General features: G+C 43.2%; 1 protein-coding gene across 1 annotated transcript in view; it reads right to left on the bottom strand.

The window, feature by feature from the left end:
* The window catches only part of LOC311131278 (phosphofurin acidic cluster sorting protein 2-like), a 110,569-nt gene that overhangs the window by 23,959 nt on the left and 67,411 nt on the right, over positions 1-19,199 (bottom strand). The window contains exons 5-10 of the mRNA XM_084164165.1: positions 17,016-17,178; positions 15,809-15,900; positions 15,369-15,452; positions 6,452-6,511; positions 616-767; positions 53-146 (exon numbers count right to left, since the gene is read on the bottom strand). Of these exons, the coding sequence (XP_084020291.1) occupies positions 53-146; positions 616-767; positions 6,452-6,511; positions 15,369-15,452; positions 15,809-15,900; positions 17,016-17,178 (645 nt within the window). The remainder of the gene's footprint in view (positions 1-52; positions 147-615; positions 768-6,451; positions 6,512-15,368; positions 15,453-15,808; positions 15,901-17,015; positions 17,179-19,199) is intronic.

Genomic DNA, 19,199 nt, shown 5'->3' with positions numbered 1-19,199 from the left:
TTATGCTCCACTGGTAGCAAAGAGGAGTGTGTGTGTGTGTGTGTGTACTTACGATGCAGGCCAGGTCCCTGGGCTGGCTCTTCTGACTGTGCAGACTCCCAATCTCAGTCTGGGAGCTCGAATGGGACATTCCCTCAAAGAAGGGCCTGGGTGTCAACCACATAAAAAAACATATCTTAAACTTTCACATACATACTTGATCGATAATAACTGAGCTGAGGTGGGTAGCAGTGACACTAACTTGTGTACCCATTTAGGTGATGTTTTCATATTAGTAATTCAGCTGCAATTGTCTCTCACGTTTCTCCCCTGCAGCAACTTTATTTTCTTTCTCTTTGATTTGATGTACAGTAACAATGCACAAATAAACTCCCCTTAACACTGAGGAAAATATGTGGGGTCTTCACTTTGACTAGAGTGTGAACATTATATGGGGCCCTGTTTAAGTTTAGCTGTACTCACAACATTTTGTGAGGCCATATTTAAGTGTAGGTTTACTGGCGACATATGATGTGGGGCCCTACTTGAGTTTGGGTTTAGCTGTATTTGGGACATTTTGTGGGGCCTTACTTTAGTTAAGGTGTACAGTACTGATAACATTATGCAGAACCTTACTTGAGTTTGGGTTTGGGCGTGCTGAGAACACTTTCGTTGTCCTCCATTTCAGGGCCGCTGTCACTCTGGTTGTAGACCTCCAGACTGTCATAGAGCAGGTCCAGATCCTCCTCCACCTCCTGGGTCTGGTCAACTGGGTCCGAGTCCAGAACCTAGCAACAACAAATGGACAGTGAAATAATCAGTCAATCTATCAGTCAATCAGTCAGTCTCTCCTTCCATCCGTCCATCCATCCGTCCATCCATCCATCCATCCATCCATCCATCCATCCATCCATCCATCCATCCATCCATCCATCAACCAATCAAATCACTTCCAAAGAGCAAGTAATAGCACACTGGCAAGGAATAACTCCTCTGGCTGATGTGGTTGAAAGTTCAGAGTAGCATTGGTAACTCAGAAAATAATTGTATACATACACTCATTGGCCAGTTTGTTAAACACACCACCCCATTTACGAAAATGGTTTGCTCCTGCAGACAGTAAGTCACGTGGCCATGACTTGCTATATGAAGCAGGCAGACAGGCATCCAGTTACTGTTCCATTGAATGTTAGAATGGGCAAAACGAGTGACCTAAGCGACTTTGAGCGTGGTACGATTGTCGGTGCCAGGCGTGCCGGTTCCATTATCTCAGAAACGGCCAGCCTCCTGGAAGGAGCGGCTCTAGTGGGCACGCGATCACCAACACTGGACAAATGAGGAGTGGAAAAACATTGCCTGGTCCGATTAATCCCAGTTCTGTCAGGATTTAGTGTAAGCAGCATTAAAAATATTGAAACATCAATTAAAAACTCACTGCTATGGCCTCCCGAGTGGCGCAGCGGTCTAAGGCACTGCATCGCAGTGCTTGAGGCGTCACTACAGACCCGGGTTCGATCCCAGGCTGTGTCGCAGACAGCCGCGACCGGGAGACCAATGAGGCGGCGCACAATTGGCCCAGCGTTGTCCGGGTTAGGGGAGGGTTTGGCCGGCTGGGATGTCCTTGTCCCATCGCATTCTAGTGACTCCTTGTGGCGTGCCGGGCGCATGCATGCTGACTTCGGTCGCCAGTTGTACGGTGTTTTCTCCGACACATTGGTGCCACTGGTGCGGCTGGCTTCCGGGTTAAGCAAGCAGTGTGGCTTGGCAGGTTTGTCTTTTTGTCAGGCATGGTCTCGACCTTCGCCTCTACCGAGTCCGTACGGGAGTTGCAGCGATGGGACAAGACTGTAACTACCAATTGGATATCACTGAAAAAAACCACACAAAAAAAAATATATAATAATACACCTAAAACTCACTGCTAAGCGATAAAAAATCTGCGTTCTGCTGTATATCTTGAATTTTGTTTTTGTTGCAGGAAGAATAATTAATTTCCCCTTATATACTCACTAGTTGAATATCTCTGTTTAAATTTGATTCAAGTGACACTCATAGTTTGTGATTGGCTTTTACAAACGAACCTGGATTGGTGCGGTTGGTGCTGCCAATCAAGGGTTCAAGGGCTCCCACACCCCTGCTACTCTCATCAGTTCCAAGTGAAGTGACACTCAATGAGTAATTTATGAGTATGTAATTATGTTTCAATATATTGGCAGTTGCTGAAGCACAACTTTGAGTTAGGGAAGACTAACAATGTGAAACACTGGCTCTCGTGGACAATACTTTTTCAACCGTTTTCAAAAATGTATTTCTTCCGACGACAGGATGCATGACAAAGCTGTGACCGGGGTCAACCAATTGGTCCATAGAATGTCCTGTCAGTAAAATAAATGTGTTGATCCAATCCTGCACATAACCAACCATTAATAAACCTAGCCAGCCCTGTACACATTGAACCATGAGGTGTGTCCCAAATGGCACCCTATTCCCTACATAGTGAGAGATGGGCACTGGTCAAAAGTTGTGCACTATATAGGGAATAAGGTGCAATTTGGGACATACCAATGGTACCACAGTTGCCTTTCCTATTTAGGTCACTTCCTGCTTGAAGGAGAGGTAATATCGTTAAGGAGTTAGGTGATAAAGGAGAGCGGCACTCTCAGGACGAGACTGGTAGACAGCTAGCAAGGTTAGGTTAAAGAGACAACAGTGGGCCTAGCTAACGCGCTTAAATCAATTAAACTGATCTGTAAACAGAAAGGGTCAAAGACTATACGCTCCATATACAGTGGGGAAAAAAGTATTTAGTCAGCCACCAATTGTGCAAGTTCTCCCACTTAAAAAAGATGAGAGAGGCCTGTAATTTTCATCATAGATACACGTCAACTATGACAGACATATTGAGAAGAAAAAAATCCAGAAAATCACATTGTAGGATTTTTAATGAATTTATTTGCAAATTATGGTGGAAAATAAGTATTTGGTCACCTACAAACAAGCAAGATTTCTGGCTCTCACAGACCTGTAACTTATTCTTTAAGAGGCTCCTCTGTCCTCCACTCGTTACCTGTATTAATGGCACCTGTTTGAACTTGTTATCAGTATAAAAGACACCTGTCCACAACCTCAAACAGTCACACTCCAAACTCCACTATGGCCAAGACCAAAGAGCTGTCAAAGGACACCAGAAACAAAATTGTAGACCTGCACCAGGCTGGGAAGACTGAATCTGCAATAGGTAAGCAGCTTGGTTTGAAGAAATCAACTGTGGGAGCAATTATTAGGAAATGGAAGACATACAAGACCACTGATAATCTCCCTCGATCTGGGGCTCCACGCAAGATCTCACCCCGTGGGGTCAAAATGATCACAAGAACGGTGAGCAAAAATCCTAGAACCACACGGGGGGACCTAGTGAATGACCTGCAGAGAGCTGGGACCAAAGTAACAAAGCCTACCATCAGTAACACACTATGCCGCCAGGGACTCAAATCCTGCAGTGCCAGACGTGTCCCCCTGCTTAAGCCAGTACATGTCCAGGCCCGTCTGAAGTTTGCTAGAGTGCATTTGGATGATCCAGAAGAGGATTGGGAGAATGTCATATGGTCAGATGAAACCAAACTAGAACTTTTTGGTAAAAACTCAACTCGTCGTGTTTGGAGGACAAAGAATGCTGAGTTGCATCCAAAGAACACCATACCTACTGTGAAGCATGGGGGTGGAAACATCATGCTTTGGGGCTGCTTTTCTGCAAAGGGACCAGGACGACTGATCCGTGTAAAGGAAAGAATGAATGGGGCCATGTATCGTGAGATTTTGAGTGAAAACCTCCTTCCATCAGCAAGGGAATTGAAGATGAAACGTGGCTGGGTCTTTCAGCATGACAATGATCCCAAACACACCGCCCGGGCAACGAAGGAGTGGCTTCGTAAGAAGCATTTCAAGGTCCTGGAGTGGCCTAGCCAGTCTCCAGATCTCAACCCCATAGAAAATCTTTGGAGGGAGTTGAAAGTCTGTGTTGCCCAGCGACAGCCCCAAAACATCACTGCTCTAGAGGAGATCTGCATGGAGGAATGGGCCAAAATACCAGCAACAGTGTGTGAAAACCTTGTGAAGACTTACAGAAAACGTTTGACCTGTGTCATTGCCAACAAAGGGTATATAGCAAAGTATTGAGAAACTTTTGTTATTGACCAAATACTATTTTTCCACCATAATTTGCAAATAAATTCATTAAAAATCCTACAATGTGATTTTCTTTCTCAATTTGTCTGTCATAGTTGACGTGTACCTATGATGAAAATTACAGGCCTCTCTCATCTTTTTAAGTGGGAGAACATGCACAATTGGTGGCTGACTAAATACTTTTTTCCCCCACTGTATCTGGGACTTTATTAACAGATAGCATGGTATAATGCTATACCTTTTGCAAAAAGGGGCTACCTAGAACCATAAAGGGTTCTTTGGCTGTCCCGGCACTGTAGTAGGGGAACCCTTTTTGGTTGGTAGAACCTTTTCACAAAATTGTTATTTGAGGGTTCTTCATTGGGTGAAAGGGTTTTACATAGAACCAAAACTGGTTCTACCTGAAAACAAGAAAGGGTTATCCTACAGGGACAGATGAAGAACACTTTATCTAGGGAGTTTTTCCTAGCCACCGTGCTTCTACACCTGCATTACTAGCTGTTTGGGGTTTTAGGCTGGGTTTCTGTACAGCACTTCGAGATATTAGCTGATGTAAGAAAGGCTATATAAAATAAAATTGATTGATTGATTGATTGACTTTATGAACCTTGTAGCATTCTACAAGAACTTTGAAGCAGTGGCAGAGGAATCCCTTGCAGCTTGTTATTCCTACAGTGGCTTGCGAAAGTATTCACCCCCTTGGCATTTTATTTCCTTTCAACCTGGAATTAAAATGGATTTTTTGGGGGTTTGTATCGTTTGATTTACACAACATGCCTACCACTGAAGATGTAAAATATTTTTTTGTTGTTGAAACAAACAAGAAATAAGACAAAAAAACTGAAAACTTGAACGTGCATAACTATTCACCACCCCAAAGTCAATAATTTGTAGAGCCACCTTTTTCAGCAATTACAGCTGCAAGTCTCTTGGGGTATGTCTCTATAAGCTTGGCACATTTAGCCACTGGGATATTTGCCCATTCTTCAAGGCAAAACTGCTCCAGCTCCTTCAAGTTGGATGGGTTCCGCTGGTGTACAGCAATCTTTAAGTCATACCACAGATTCTCAATTGGATTGAGGTCTGGGCTTTGACTAGGCCATTCCAAGACATTTAAATGTTTCCCCTTAAACCACTCGCATGTTGCTTTAGCAGTATGCCTATGGTCATTGTCCTGCTGGAAGGTGAACCTCCGTCCAGTCTAAAATCTCTGGATGACTGAAACAGGTTTCCCTCAAGAATTTCCCTGTATTTAGCGCCATCCATCATTCCTTCAATTCTGACCAGTGTCCCAGTCCCTGCAGATGAAAAACATCCCCACAGCATGATGCTGCCACTACCATGCTTCACTGTGGGGATGGCGTTCTCAGGGTGATGAGAGGTGTTGGGTTTGCGCCAGACATAGTGTTTTCCTTGATGGCCAAAAAGCTAAATTTTAGTCTCATCTGACCAGAGTACCTTCTTCCATATGTTTGGAGAGTCTCCCACATGCCTTTTGGCGAAAACCAAACGTGTTTGATTATTTTTTTCTTTAAGCAATGGCTTTTTCCTGGCCACTCTTCCTTAAAGCCCAGCTCTGTGGAGTGTACGGCTTAAAGTGGTCCTATGGACAGATACTACAATCTCTGCCATGGAGCTTTGCAGCTCCTTCAGGGTTATATTTGGTCTCTTTGTTGCCTCTCTGATTAATGCCCTCCTTGCCTGGTCCGTGAGATTTGGTGGGCGGCCCTCTCTTGGCAGGTTTGTTGTGGTGCCATATTCTTTCCAAGTTTCAGATATTTTTTTATAACCCCACCCTGATCTGTAATTCTCCACAACTTTGTCCCTGACCAGTTTGTAGAGCTCCTTGGTCTTCATGGTGCCGCTTGCTTGGTGGTGCCGCTTGCTTAGTGGTGTTGCAGACTCTGGGGCCTTCCAGAACAGGTGTATATATACTGAGATCATGTGACAGATCACGTGACACTTAGATTGCACACAGGTGGACTTTATTTAACTAATTATGTGACTTCTGAAGGTAATTGGTTGCACCAGATCTTATTTAGGGGCTTCATAGCAAAAGGGGTGAATACATATGCACGCACCACTTTTCCGTTATTTATTTTAAGTTATTTATTTCATTTCACTTCACCAATTTGGACTATTTTGTGTATGTCCATTACATGAAATCCAAATAAAAATCAATTTAATTACAGGTTGTAATGCAACAAAGCAGGAAAAACGCCAAGGGGGTCGAATACTTTTGCAAGGCACTGTATAAAACAGAACAGTTGAAGCGTGCAATACTAACCTCATCTGTCACTTTGAATCTCTTCAACAGGGCCACAAACTTCTGTTTGAAGTTGGGTTGCTGTAAAAGGAGGGTGAGATAGAGGGAGAAAGAGAGGGAGGGAGAGAGGAAGAGAGAGTTTGGTGTCAACAAGAGTACACCAAGAACTTGTCAGAATTATAATTTCTATTAGGATCCCCATTACCTGACGCCATGCCGTAAGCTAATCTTTCAGAGACGTCAGTGTAACCAACAAAGCTGTCTTCAAACTCATGTGATGACAGCTCTATAATATTGAGAGCTCAATAAATCACAGTGAAGTTAACATTTAACATTTACATTTTAGTCATTTAACAGACGCTCTTATCCAGAGCGACTTACAGTTAGTGAAAGCATACGTATAAAAAAATAAAAAAAATAATTCATACTGGCCCCCCGTGGGAAACAAACCCACATTCCTGCCGGCCAAACCCTCCCCTACCTTGGACGACGCTGGACCAATTGTGCGCCGCCCATGGGTCTCCCGGTTGCGGCCGGCTGCGACAGAGCCTGGACTCGAACCAGGATCTCTAGTGGCACAGCTAGCCCTGCGATGCAGTGCCTTAGACCACTGCGCCACTCGGGAGTCACAATAGACTTCTGAGTCTAGTCTTCACAGCCAAATTGTATTACGCTCCGGAGTGAAGTTTCCCCTAGGTAAAGATCTAGGATAAGCTTCCCCTCCTCCAATCCTAACAATATTAATTAATTGGGAAAATGCTAAACTGACCCAAAATCAATGTCTAGGGGCAATTTCACCCTACTCCCATTAATATGCTTATCTGAAGAGTGACAGCATCTGAAGAGCACTTGGCTGCACCATTAAAAGTCAGTTAATGTTCACACGGCTTAGTGGCTTCGACCTCGGTGATCTTATGTGACCGTGACGTGCTGCATGATTCGCTGATTCACCAATGGCACATTAGGTCATTGGACAGAGCCAGACGTGTCATTATTAACAATGCCAAGGATTACTGATTGAAGCAAATACCCGGGCCTAGAGAAGAATATTTGATAAAGTGTGTGTTTATTTGTGATTGATGTTTGTGTGTGTATGTCTGAGTGTGTTCCCAGCTCCCATGTGTGGGTCTCAGTTTGTGCGGGTTGGTGCCTGCTTAATTTGTATCCTTAGTTGGTGTTTTAGTCTGCGCCATCTACGCAGTGTTATGGTCTAAAAGAGGATGTTGAACTCATTCCAGGACAACTTTCCTGTCACTACTGCTTAGCTAAGGATTTAGGATTTAGAAGAATGTAGACATCTTCTGTGACATCCCAGAAAATAACAAGACTGAGGAGCAGACCTAACATAGACATACCTTAAAGAGATTACAGTCGACTCTTGATGACTGCACCCATTTGCACTGGCTTGGAACTTGAGACAGCACACACTAAACCTGAGCATGCAGTTAACAGGAGCAAGGAATTGGGACCGAAAAACTGTTTGCATTCAAATGTAGTTTGTACTTACAGTGCCTTCAGAAAGTATTCACACCCCTTGACTTTTTCCACATTTTGTTGTGTTAAAAATTGGGATTAAAATGGATTTAATGGAATTTTCTTATTTTTTAAGATCCATACTAAATATTTGGTAATATCAAAGATTCATTTTAAGATGAATGAAAAATAAAACACTAATACTGATTAGATACAGTTGAAGTCGGAAGTTTACATACACCTTAGCCAAATACATTTAAACTCAGTTTTTCACAATTCCTGACATCTAATCCTAATAAAAAATCCCTGTTTTAGGTCAGTTAGGATCACCACTTTATTTTAAGAATGTGAAATGTCAGAATAATAGTAGAAAGAATGATTTATTTCAGCTTTTATTTATTTCATCACATTCCCAGTGGGTCAGAAGTTTACATACACTCAATTAGTATTTGGTAGCATTGCCTTTAAATTGTTTAACTTGGGTCAAACGTTTCAGGTAGCCTTCCACAAGCTTCCCACAATAAGTTGGGTGAATTTTGGCCCATTCCTCCTCCTTGCTCGCACACACTTTTTCAGTTCTGCCCACACATTTTCTATAGGATTGAGGTCAGGGCTTTGTGATGGCCACTCCAATACCTTGACTTTGTTGTCCTTAAGCCATTTTGCCACAACTTTGGAAGTATGCTTGGGGTCATTGTCCATTTGGAAGACCCATTGGCGACAAAGCATTACCTTCCTGACTGATGTCTTGAGCTGTTGCTTCAATATATCCACATAATTTTCCTTCCTCATGATGCCATCTATTTTGTGAAGTGCACCAGTCCCTCCTGCAGCAATGCACCCCCACAGCATGATGCTGCCACCCCCGTGCTTCACTGTTGGGATGGTGTTCTTCGGCTTGCAAGGCACCCCTTTTTCCTCCAAACATAACGATGGTCAATATGTCCAAACAGTTCTATTTTTGTTTCATCAGACCAGAGGACATTACTCCAAAAAGTATGATCTTTGTCCCCATGTGCAGTTGCAAACCGTAGTCTGGCTTTTTTATGGCGGTTTTGGAGCAGTGGCTTCTTCCTTGCTGAGCGGCCTTTCAGGTTATGTCGATATAGGACTCGTTTTACTTTGGATATAGATACTTTTGTACCCGTTTCCTCCAGCATCTTCACAAGGTCCTTTACTGTTGTTCTGGGATTGATTTGCACTTTTTACACCAAAGTACGTTCATCTCTAGGAGACAGAACGCGTCTCCTTCCTGAGCGATATAATAATATAATAATATGCCATTTAGCAGACGCTTTTATCCAAAGCGACTTACAGTCATGTGTGCATACATTTTTACGTATGGGTGGTCCCGGGGATCGAACCCACTACCCCGGCGTTTCAAGCGCCATGCTCTACCAATTGAGCTACAGAGGACCACAGGATATGACGGCTGCGTGGTCCCATGGTGTTTATACTTGCGTACTATTGTTTGTACAGATGATCGGGGTACCTTCAGGCATTTGGAAATTGCTCCCAAGGATGAACCAGACTTGTGGAGGTCTACAATTTTTTTCCTGAGGTCTTGGCTGATTTCTTTTGATTTTCCCATGATGTCAAGCAAAGAGGCACTGAGTTTGAAGGTAGGCCTTGAAATACATCCACAGGTACACCTCCAATTGACGCAAATTATGTCAATTAGCCTATCAGAAGCTTCTATAGCCAAGACAACATTTTTTGGAATTTTCCAAGCTGTTTAAAGGCACAGTCAACTTAGTGTATGTAAACTTCTGACCCACTGGAATTGTGATACAGTGAATTATAAGTGAAATAATCTGTCTGTAAACAATTGTTGGAAAAATTACTTGTGTCATGCACAAAGTAGATGTCCTAACCGACTTGCCAAAACTATAGTTTGTTAACAAGAAATTTGTGGAGTGGTTGAATAACGAGTTTTAATGACTCCAACCTAAGTGTATGTAAACTTCCGACTTCAACTGTAAGAATTCAACCCACTGAGTAAATACATGTTAGAATCACCTTTGGCAGCGATTACAGCTGTGAGTCTTTTTGGGTAAGTCTCTAAGAGTTTTGCACACCTGGATTGTACAACATTTACCCATTATTATTTTTTAAACACTTCAAGTCGGTCAAGATGGTTGTTGATCATTGCTAGACAGCCATTTTCAAGTCTTGCCATAGATTCTCAAGCCGATTTAAGTCAAAACTGTAACTAGGACACTCAGGAACATTCTATGTCGTATTGGTAAGCAACTCCAGTGTATATTTAGGCCTTGAGTTTTATGTTCCTGCTGAAAGGTGAATTTGTCTCCCAGTGTCTGTTGGAAAACATACTGAACCAGGTTTTCCTCTAGACTTTTGCCTGTGGCTTATTCTGTTTCTTTTTATCCCCCTCCCCCCCAACAATCCCTAGTCCTTGCCGATGACAAGCATATCCATAACATGATGTAGCCAACACCATGCTTGAAAGTATGAAGAGTGGTACTCAGTGATATGTTGTGTTGGATTTGCCCCAAACATAATGCTTTGTATTCAGGACAAAAAGTTAATTTCTTTGCCACATCTTTTGCAGTATAACTTTAGTGCGTTATTGCAAACAGGATGCATGTTTTGGAATATTTGGATTCTGTACAGACTTCCTTCTTTTCACTCTGTCATTTAGGTTAGTATTGTAGAGTAACTACAATGTTGTTGATCCATCCTTAATTTTCTCCTATCACAGCCATTAAACTCTGTAACTGATTTAAAGTCACCATTGGCCTCATGGTGAAATCCCTGAGCGGTTTCTTTCCGCTCTGGCAACTGAGTTAGGAAGGACTCCTGTATCTTTGTAGTGACTGGGTGTATTGCTACACCATCCAAAGTGTAATTAATAACTTCACCATGCTCAAAGGGATATTCAACATCTGCTTAAAAAAAAAAAAAAAAGATCTACCAATAGGTGCCCTTCTTTGCGAGGCATGAGAAAACTTCCCTGGTCTTTGTTGTTGAATCTATGCTTGAAATTATCTATGCAGATAATTGTGTGGGGTACAGACATGGGAGTAATTATTCACAAATCATATTAACCAATATTATTGCACACAGAGTGAGTCCATGGAACTTATGTGACTCGTTAAGCACATTTTTACTCCTGAACATATTTAGGTGTGACATCACTGACATTGTGTGGTATTGTGTGTAGATCATTGACACAAAATCTCAATAGAATCAATTTTAAATTCAGGCTGTAACAACAAAATGTGGAAAAAGTCAAGGGGTGTGAATGCTTTCTGAAGGGCACTCAAATGGATTCGACTGTGCTGTTCTAAGTGAGTCAACATCCAACATGCGTGCAGTGCATAGTATGAAAAGCACATCATCATTGAAAACAATCCCCTTCCAAGAGTTTGTACCGGCAGACCCTGCCATCACATGAACAGGTGGTGTACCTCAGGGCCAATGTTCCCTCAAATTTTATGGGGCACTGAGCAAATTTTAGGTCTTGTGAGCGGAAACTTGAACGTTGTGAGAATTTTGTGCAACTTCTGGCGCGCGTTTACAGTGAACACTGAGGCTGTACCCTTACAGTTTCAGACAGTAGCCAATAGGATATTGTGGCTATTTGAGCATAAGGTAGGCCTACCAACAAAACCAATGGAGCAAATCCCATAACATTTTCACATGGAAATAGCTTTTGATTTCTATGATATAGCCTACAGTAGCCTATACAGTGCATTCGGAAAGTATTCAGACCCCTTCCCCTTTTCAACATTTTGTTACGTTACAGCCTTTTTCTAAAATGGATTAAATGAAAAACGTTCCTCATCTATCTACACACAATACCCCATAATGAGAAAGCAAAAACAGGTTTTTAGACATTTTTGCAAATGTATTAAAAATGTAAAACAGAACTACATTATTTACATAAGTATTCGCACACTTGCAATGAGACTCAAAATTTAGCTCAGGTGCATCCTGTTTCCATTGATCATCCTTGAGATGTTTCTACAACTTGATTGGAGTCCACCTGTGGTAAATTCAATTGATTGGACATGATTTGGAAAGGCACACACCTGTCTATATAAGGTCCCAGAGTTGACAGTGCATGTCAGAGCAAAAAGCCATGAGGTCGAAGGAATTGTCCGTAGAGCTCCAAGACAGGATTGAGTCGAGGCACAGATCTGGGGAAGGGTACCAAAACATTTCTGCAGCATTGAAGGTCCCCAAGAACAGTGGCTTCCATCATTCTTAAATGGAAGAAGTTTGGAACCACCAAGACTCTTCCTAGAGCTGGCCGCCCGGCCAAACTGAGCAATCGGTGGAGAAGGGCCTTGGTCAGGGAGGTGACCAAGAACCCAATGGTCACTCTGACAGAGCTCCAGAGTTCCTCTGTGGAGATGGGAGAACCTTCCAGAAGGTCAACTATCTCTGCAGCACTCCACCAATCAGGCCTTTATGGAAAGGTGGCCAGACGGAAGCCACTCCTCAGTAAAAGGCACATGACAGCCTGCTTGGAGTTTGCCAAAATGCAACTAACTCTCAGACAATGAGAAACAAGATTCTCTGGTGTGATGAAACCAAGATTGAACTATTTGGCCTGAATGCCAAGCGTCACGTCTGGAGGAAACCTGGCACCATCCCTAAGGTGAAGCATGGTGGTGGCAGCATCTTGCTGTGGGGATGTTTTTCAGCAGCAGGGACTGAAAGACTAGTCAGGATCGAGGGAAAGATGAACGGAGCAAAGTACAGAGAGTTCTTTGACGAAAACCTGCTCCAGAGCGCTCAGGACTTCACACTGGGGCAAAGGTTCACCTTCCAACAGGACAACGACCCTAAGCACACAGCCAAGAAAACGCAGGAGTGGCTTCGGGACAAGTCTCTGAATGTCCTTGAGTGGCCTAGCCAGAGCCCGGACTTGAACCCAATCGAACATCTCTGGGACCTGAAAATAGCTGTGCAGCAACGCTCTCCATCCAACCTGACAGAGCTTGAGGGGATCTTCAGAGAAGAATGGGAGAAACTCGCCAAATACAGGTGTGCCAAGCTTGTAGCGTCATACCCAAGAAGACTTGAGGCAGTAATCTATTGTGTGTAGATTGATGAGGGAAAAAAAACAATTTAATCAATTTTAGAATAAGGCTATGTAACAAAATGTGGAAAAAGTCAAGGGGTCTGAATACTTTCCGAACGCACTGTATGTGGTGTTCAATGCAGGCCTACATTGCATGAGACTTTTAAAAACATTTTTACATTATGAAGGGCTTGATATTCATAATTTTTTACTTGGTCTGTAACACCATGGGCCAAATATGTTACTTTAAATTACATTGTATTGTGTTGTATGATGCAAGAAACTCCATTACAAAATACAATTAATTATTATTACCAAACAGAGAATTAGACAATGTAGGCTACCCCTCTGCCTATTAGCTTATTTGCATATAAATTCACCAAAAAAAGAAACGTCCCTTTTTCAGGACCCTGTCTTTCAAAGATAATTAGTAAAAATCCAAATAACTTCACAGATCTTCATTGTAAAGGGTTTAAACACCTTTTCCCATGCTTGTTCAATGAACCATAAACAATGAATGAACTTGCATCTGTAGAACGGTCGTTAAGACACTAACAGCTTACAGACGGTAGGCAATTAAGGTCACAGTTATGAAAACTTAGGACACTAAAGAGGCCTTTCTACTGACTCTGAAAAACACCAAAAGAAAGATGCCCAGGGTCCCTGCTCATCTGCGTGAACGTGCCTTAGGCATGCTGCAAGGAGGCGTGAGGACTGCAGATGTGGCCAGGGAAATAAATTGCAATGTCCGTACTGTGAGACGCCTAAGACAGCGCTACATGGAGACAGGACGGACAGCTGATCATCACACCTGCGGGACAGGTACAGGATGGCAACAACAACTGCCCGAGTTACACCAGGAACGCACAATCCTTCCATCAGTGCTCAGACTGTCCGCAATAGGCTGAGAGAGGCTGGACTTAGGGCTTGTAGGCCTGTTGTAAGGCAGGTCCTCACCAGACATCACCGGCAACAACGTCGCCTATGGGCACAAACCCACCGTCGCTGGACCAGACAGGACTGGCAAAAAGTGCTCTTCACTGACGAGTTGCGGTTTTGTCTCACCATGGGTGATGGTCGGATTCACGTTTATCGTCAAAGGAATGAGTGTTACACCGAGGCCTGTACTCTGGAGCGGGATCGAGGTGGAGGTTCCGTCATGGTCTGGGGCGGTGTGTCACAGCATCATCGGACTGAGCTTGTTGTCATTGCAGAAAATCTCAACGCTGTGCGTTACAGGGAAGACATCCTCCTCCCTCATGTGGTACCCTTCCTGCATGCTCATCCTGACATGACCCTCCAGCATGACAATGCCGCCAGCCATACTGCTCGTTCTGTGTGTGATTTCCTGCAAGACAGGAATGTCAGTGTTCTGCCATGGCCAGCGAAGAGCCCGGATCTCAATCCCATTGAGCAAGTCTGGGACCTGTTGGATCGGAGGGTGAGGGCTAGGGCCATTCCCCCCAGAAATGTCTGGGAACTTGCAGGTGCCTTGGTGGAAGAGTGGGGTAACATCTCACAGCAAGAACTGACAAATCTGGTGCAGTCCATGAGGAGGAGATGCACTGCAGTACTTAATGCAGCTTATTCAATTTCTGTTAGTCACATGTCTGTGGAACTTGTTCAGTTTATGTCTCAGTTGTTGAATCTTGTTCATACAAATATTTTCACATGTTAAGTTTGCTGAAAATAAACACAGTTGACAGTGAGAGGACGTTTCTTTTTTTGCTGAGTTTACAAGCCTTTCTCAAAATATGACACCGCCCCTTTAATTAAGACATAAGCTTTTTATGTGACTGGCTTTCCAAAGACAGCTTGAAATGTGGCCTACACGTTTTGTGCTCTAGTAAGAAGCAGTAACTCCCCAATGCTGATCTATACTTATCTATAACTTGGCTAATAACTCACTAACTAACAAAGAATATCAAAAATGTGCACAAGCGCGGCTCTGATCTGAACTGATCTGAAAAACGCATTCACTCGTGGGTGATTGAAAGACAGCTCATGTGCTACCCCTGCCAATAGAATTGTACTCCGTTGCGCTCTGGCTACAACAAAATCACAGACTCAATCTTGCAAAGTTAGACTTGTTTTGATTTGTTGCATTGAAAAGGGGCTGATATAATGTTGATTCGATCACAGAAAAAACTTTAATATATATAGTGCAAACTAATGGGGCGAACTCAGTGAAGTTCAATCTCTTGCGTCTCTGTGCGGCGTGGTAGTCCTGGAGGAGGTGTGCGGCCGCGCAGGTGCGCAGCTTAGAGGAAGTGTTGCTCAGGGCTCTATGCTGGGGCTAATCTCATTCTCTGCACTAAAATAAACTTACATGCTAGGTTTGATGTGTATTTGAATGAATTTATCCAACCACATTGTAAAGTTGTTGATGTAGGGAAGCTCCCCCATCCTTACCCTTGTCATGGATGTTGTCCGAATCATTTTCCTCCGGTTTTTCTTTGGCTTCCTTTGTACATCATCATCCTCATCATACAGGTCCTATGAAATAAATAGTTTTGTGTCATAGAGATCAGTGTTTTACAACCCATGGGAATGTACCTTTTTGTTCCAGCCCAGCACTAACACACATGATCATCAAGATTAGTTGAATCAGGTGTGTTAATGCTGGGCTAGAACAATAAAGTGCAGTTCTGTGAGCTATAGATTGAGAAACACTAGGCCAATGACATTTTGGTCTATAACTACAACTAGAACCCAGGAGAACTAGTATGCAGGGATTTACTGTATTGGTATATAGTGTGTATTTTTGTGTTCGTGACTGCAAATATCCATTACAGATAATTAGAACTGGAGATCTTCCCCAACAGCAAACTGTAAGATATGCTGTGTCTCACCACTGGTTGAACAGCATCGTCGCTAGCTTCCTGCTCCGAGGAGTAGCTGTCGTCGTCATCCTCTGAGTAGTTGTCCATATCCGGGGAGCGATCTGGGGTGAAAGACAGGAACATAAGCTACATGTCAATTCTCCCTTCACTCACTGTGACACTGGATAATTTAGCATTGATTTTAAATGGCTATGTCCCGTTGCTCCACTCGGAGGCTCTGAGCTAAAAGGACAAGGTCAAGTAAGTTTTAATGCCTCTAATGTCACTCCATACTTCCTCAAGGACGGGAAAATAGAATGAATGAATTAGAGAGTTCAGTAACATTTTTCTAAATATAGCTTGCCGGCCATCTGGCTAATATTTCATCCTTGACAGATGATTTCATTGTGGGGCGCGGGCTGTCAAGTTTCACAGTGAATTCCTTTACATTAGTGCAGCTGACATCTGTATCGTTTACTGGGCGTCCATTTTCGCTCTGGGAGCATGAGGATCCTAAGGGAGCGTCAGGTGCCAAGCTGTAACCACCTTAAGAACCACTGCGATTATTATCCTCAATTTTCCCTCAGTAACATTGGTCCTAATGTACTTAAGGTGTCATGGTTAGGGATATAGGCCCCGGTACTAACGGTGGCCTGTGGACACAGGCAATATGTTTGAAGGACCCTTCCCATGGGGCCAATAGTGGGACTGTGGTCGGCCTAATGCACTTCAGTAAATAGACTTTTGAGTAGTGAATGTATGGAAATCTATAGAGCGACACAAGGACGAGTGAAACGTTGAAAGGCTACACAGAACAAGTTTCTTTCAAAAGCATTTTCTTCAGAAAAGTTAACCTCAGCCATTCTGTGTCAAGCCCTTTGTGAAAACGAGTTGTCAATATAGAAAAGAATGTCTATTAAAATGTGCAATTGCCAAGGAAATGGTTTCACTCACGTGACTGTCAGGCTAAGTGCAATGCAAATATGCACTTATTATGCAATTAAAAGCCATGCGATAGACTAGCTTCCAGTCTAGGGGGTGTACTTGTACATCAAGCTTACTCATGCTACAAAAACAAGAGATATGCTCTTGCCCCAAGGGCCGTTCTGGCTCGGACAAGGATACTTTATGCAGTTAAATAACATTATGCCAAAAACAACTGTTTTCGGGATGAATAGCTTTCCTCAGTGTGCGGGCAAACACTTGTGATGACAAGCTCTGGTTTCCAGGTCCCCACCTAAGGCTTTGGCCTTGGTCCCTGGCTGCCCACTGCCGTCCTCATGGTCAATGGGCTGACTGGACAGGGAATACACGCTGAGCTCGGCCGCACGCACCGGCACCTCCTTCACGTTGCTATGGAGACCCAGGATCTGGGCTCCATCTGTCGGGTGCTGCATCACCTAAACAGAAGTCAGGATAGAGAAGTGTGTGAGCGACATACAAATGTTGTTGCGTTCATTCATATGCAGGCGCAAACACACACACACACATTCGTAAATTTGCACACACACGCACGCACACCTTCAACTGAAGCACACAGTTTTATTCGAAACGGGGCAGCTTTATTTTCCTCCCCATGTTTTCTTCCTCATGTCACACCAAATCGGATTTGTGCGTCTCACCATGACAGAAACCCCATCACAGCGACGCCTCTACTCCCACCACACTGCACTTCTCTATGTTCGCTCTAAGCTCTAGGCTGTGTACAAAATTGCATACGGTGCCATTTGAAAGGCAGCCCTGGAGTTTCATTACCCATCAATCACTGGGGCAAGTTGCGTCGAAAATGAAAGGCCCAAATGTTCTCCAATCACTGCTGTCATTCAAACCCAAGGCAAAGCCTGACGGCACTTTGTTCAAACAGTCACATTTCTACTGACATATTCTCTGTCATTCTCCCCGGCATGCTGTATTATTCAGCTGTTTGCGGAGGAGACCTGAGGAAAGTTGTGAAACTAATTGCAAGTGTATTGCAGATGGAGACCTGAGGAAATGTAGCTATGGTAGTCCTGTAATGTGATTTGGGGAATGAGGAAGCATGCCTACATTCGGGGACATGGTTTAATGTTGGCTGGTCGCTGTGTGGAATAGTTCATGGAAGTGCATATAATGACACTGGCTGGTGTTCAGTACATTTCAAATAGTGGGTTTCTGGATATCGCTTCTGTTCACTTTATGCATTCGGTTACAGTTCCTTGTTATGGCCGGTTAATAGGTTCCTTCTTGCTTTGGCAGCTTTGAATTTAGTACAGACCTTGCTAAAAAATGATTCTGAATAGGAACTGGTAGAGCAGCCTGATCTCATAGACTAGACGTAACATAATGTACGTGAATCAAATTAGGATGATTTGTTATGTTTGGTATGGTTACATAAGACAGAAGGTTACTTAACGCAAAAATGAAAGGAGGGTGGATGGGTAGGCGTATAACGCAAACATCTAGCGTGTTAGAATTTCATCATGGACAACTTTAGTATTTTAGCTAATTAGCAACTTTGCTACTACTTACTACTTTTGAGCTATTATGCAACTACTTAGCATGTTAGCTAACCCTTCCCCTAGCCTTAACCCTTTAACCTAACTCCTAACTCTAACCCTTTAACCTACCTCCTAACCCTAACCTTAACCCTAACCCCTAGCCTAGTTATGATATACAATAGCGTTAACCACCTAGCCAATGTTAGCCACAACAAATTGGAATTCGTAACATATCATGCGAAATGGATGATATTTACGAACAGCATAATACGAAATGCTCTGAGACCAGGTTAGGTGGAGTTGTCTATGCCTCCTGCAAACCAATAAAGGTAGGCTATGTGTTGAGGTATGAGTGTGTGTTGGGGTATGTGTTGAGGTGTGGGCCCTGCCAGAGTGCGAATTACACCTAATAATAAAGACATTTACATTACATTTACGTCATTTAGCAGACGCTCTTATCCAGAGCGACTTACATGAGCAATTAGGGTTAAGTGCCTTGCTCAAGTGCACATCGGCAGATTTTTCACCTAGTCGGCTCGGGGATTAGAACCAGCAACCTTTCGATTACTGGCACAACGCTCTTAACCACTAAGCTACCTGCCGCCCCCAGGCGGCAAGACATCATTTAAACTGTAAAAATGTATTACCTTTTAATGTGGCATGAACACAACCAGTCATGATATTTTCATCTGATTGTCAAACAAATCACTTCAAAAAGTAGGCATGTTGGTCCCCTCCAAAATAATTCCAGCATCCAAACTGCATACTCGTGCCATTTTATGAACGGAAATAGTACAATAATACATTAATTGCTGACAAACTGAGCTTTTTTGTAGCCTGAAAAGTCAGGACACCTGAAATGCATTGGAATAAAGGCTATTTTTTATCAAGGACGCATGGCAAACAAATGGCGAAAAATGAGGAAGTACAAAGGAAAATCTATG

The sequence above is a fragment of the Coregonus lavaretus genome (genome assembly GCF_964263955.1).
Source record: "Coregonus lavaretus genome assembly, chromosome: 6".
Classification (NCBI taxonomy): Eukaryota; Metazoa; Chordata; class Actinopteri; order Salmoniformes; family Salmonidae; genus Coregonus; species Coregonus lavaretus.
Note: the sequence above shows the minus strand (reverse complement) of the source record. Positions and strands in the feature narration are given on the sequence as shown.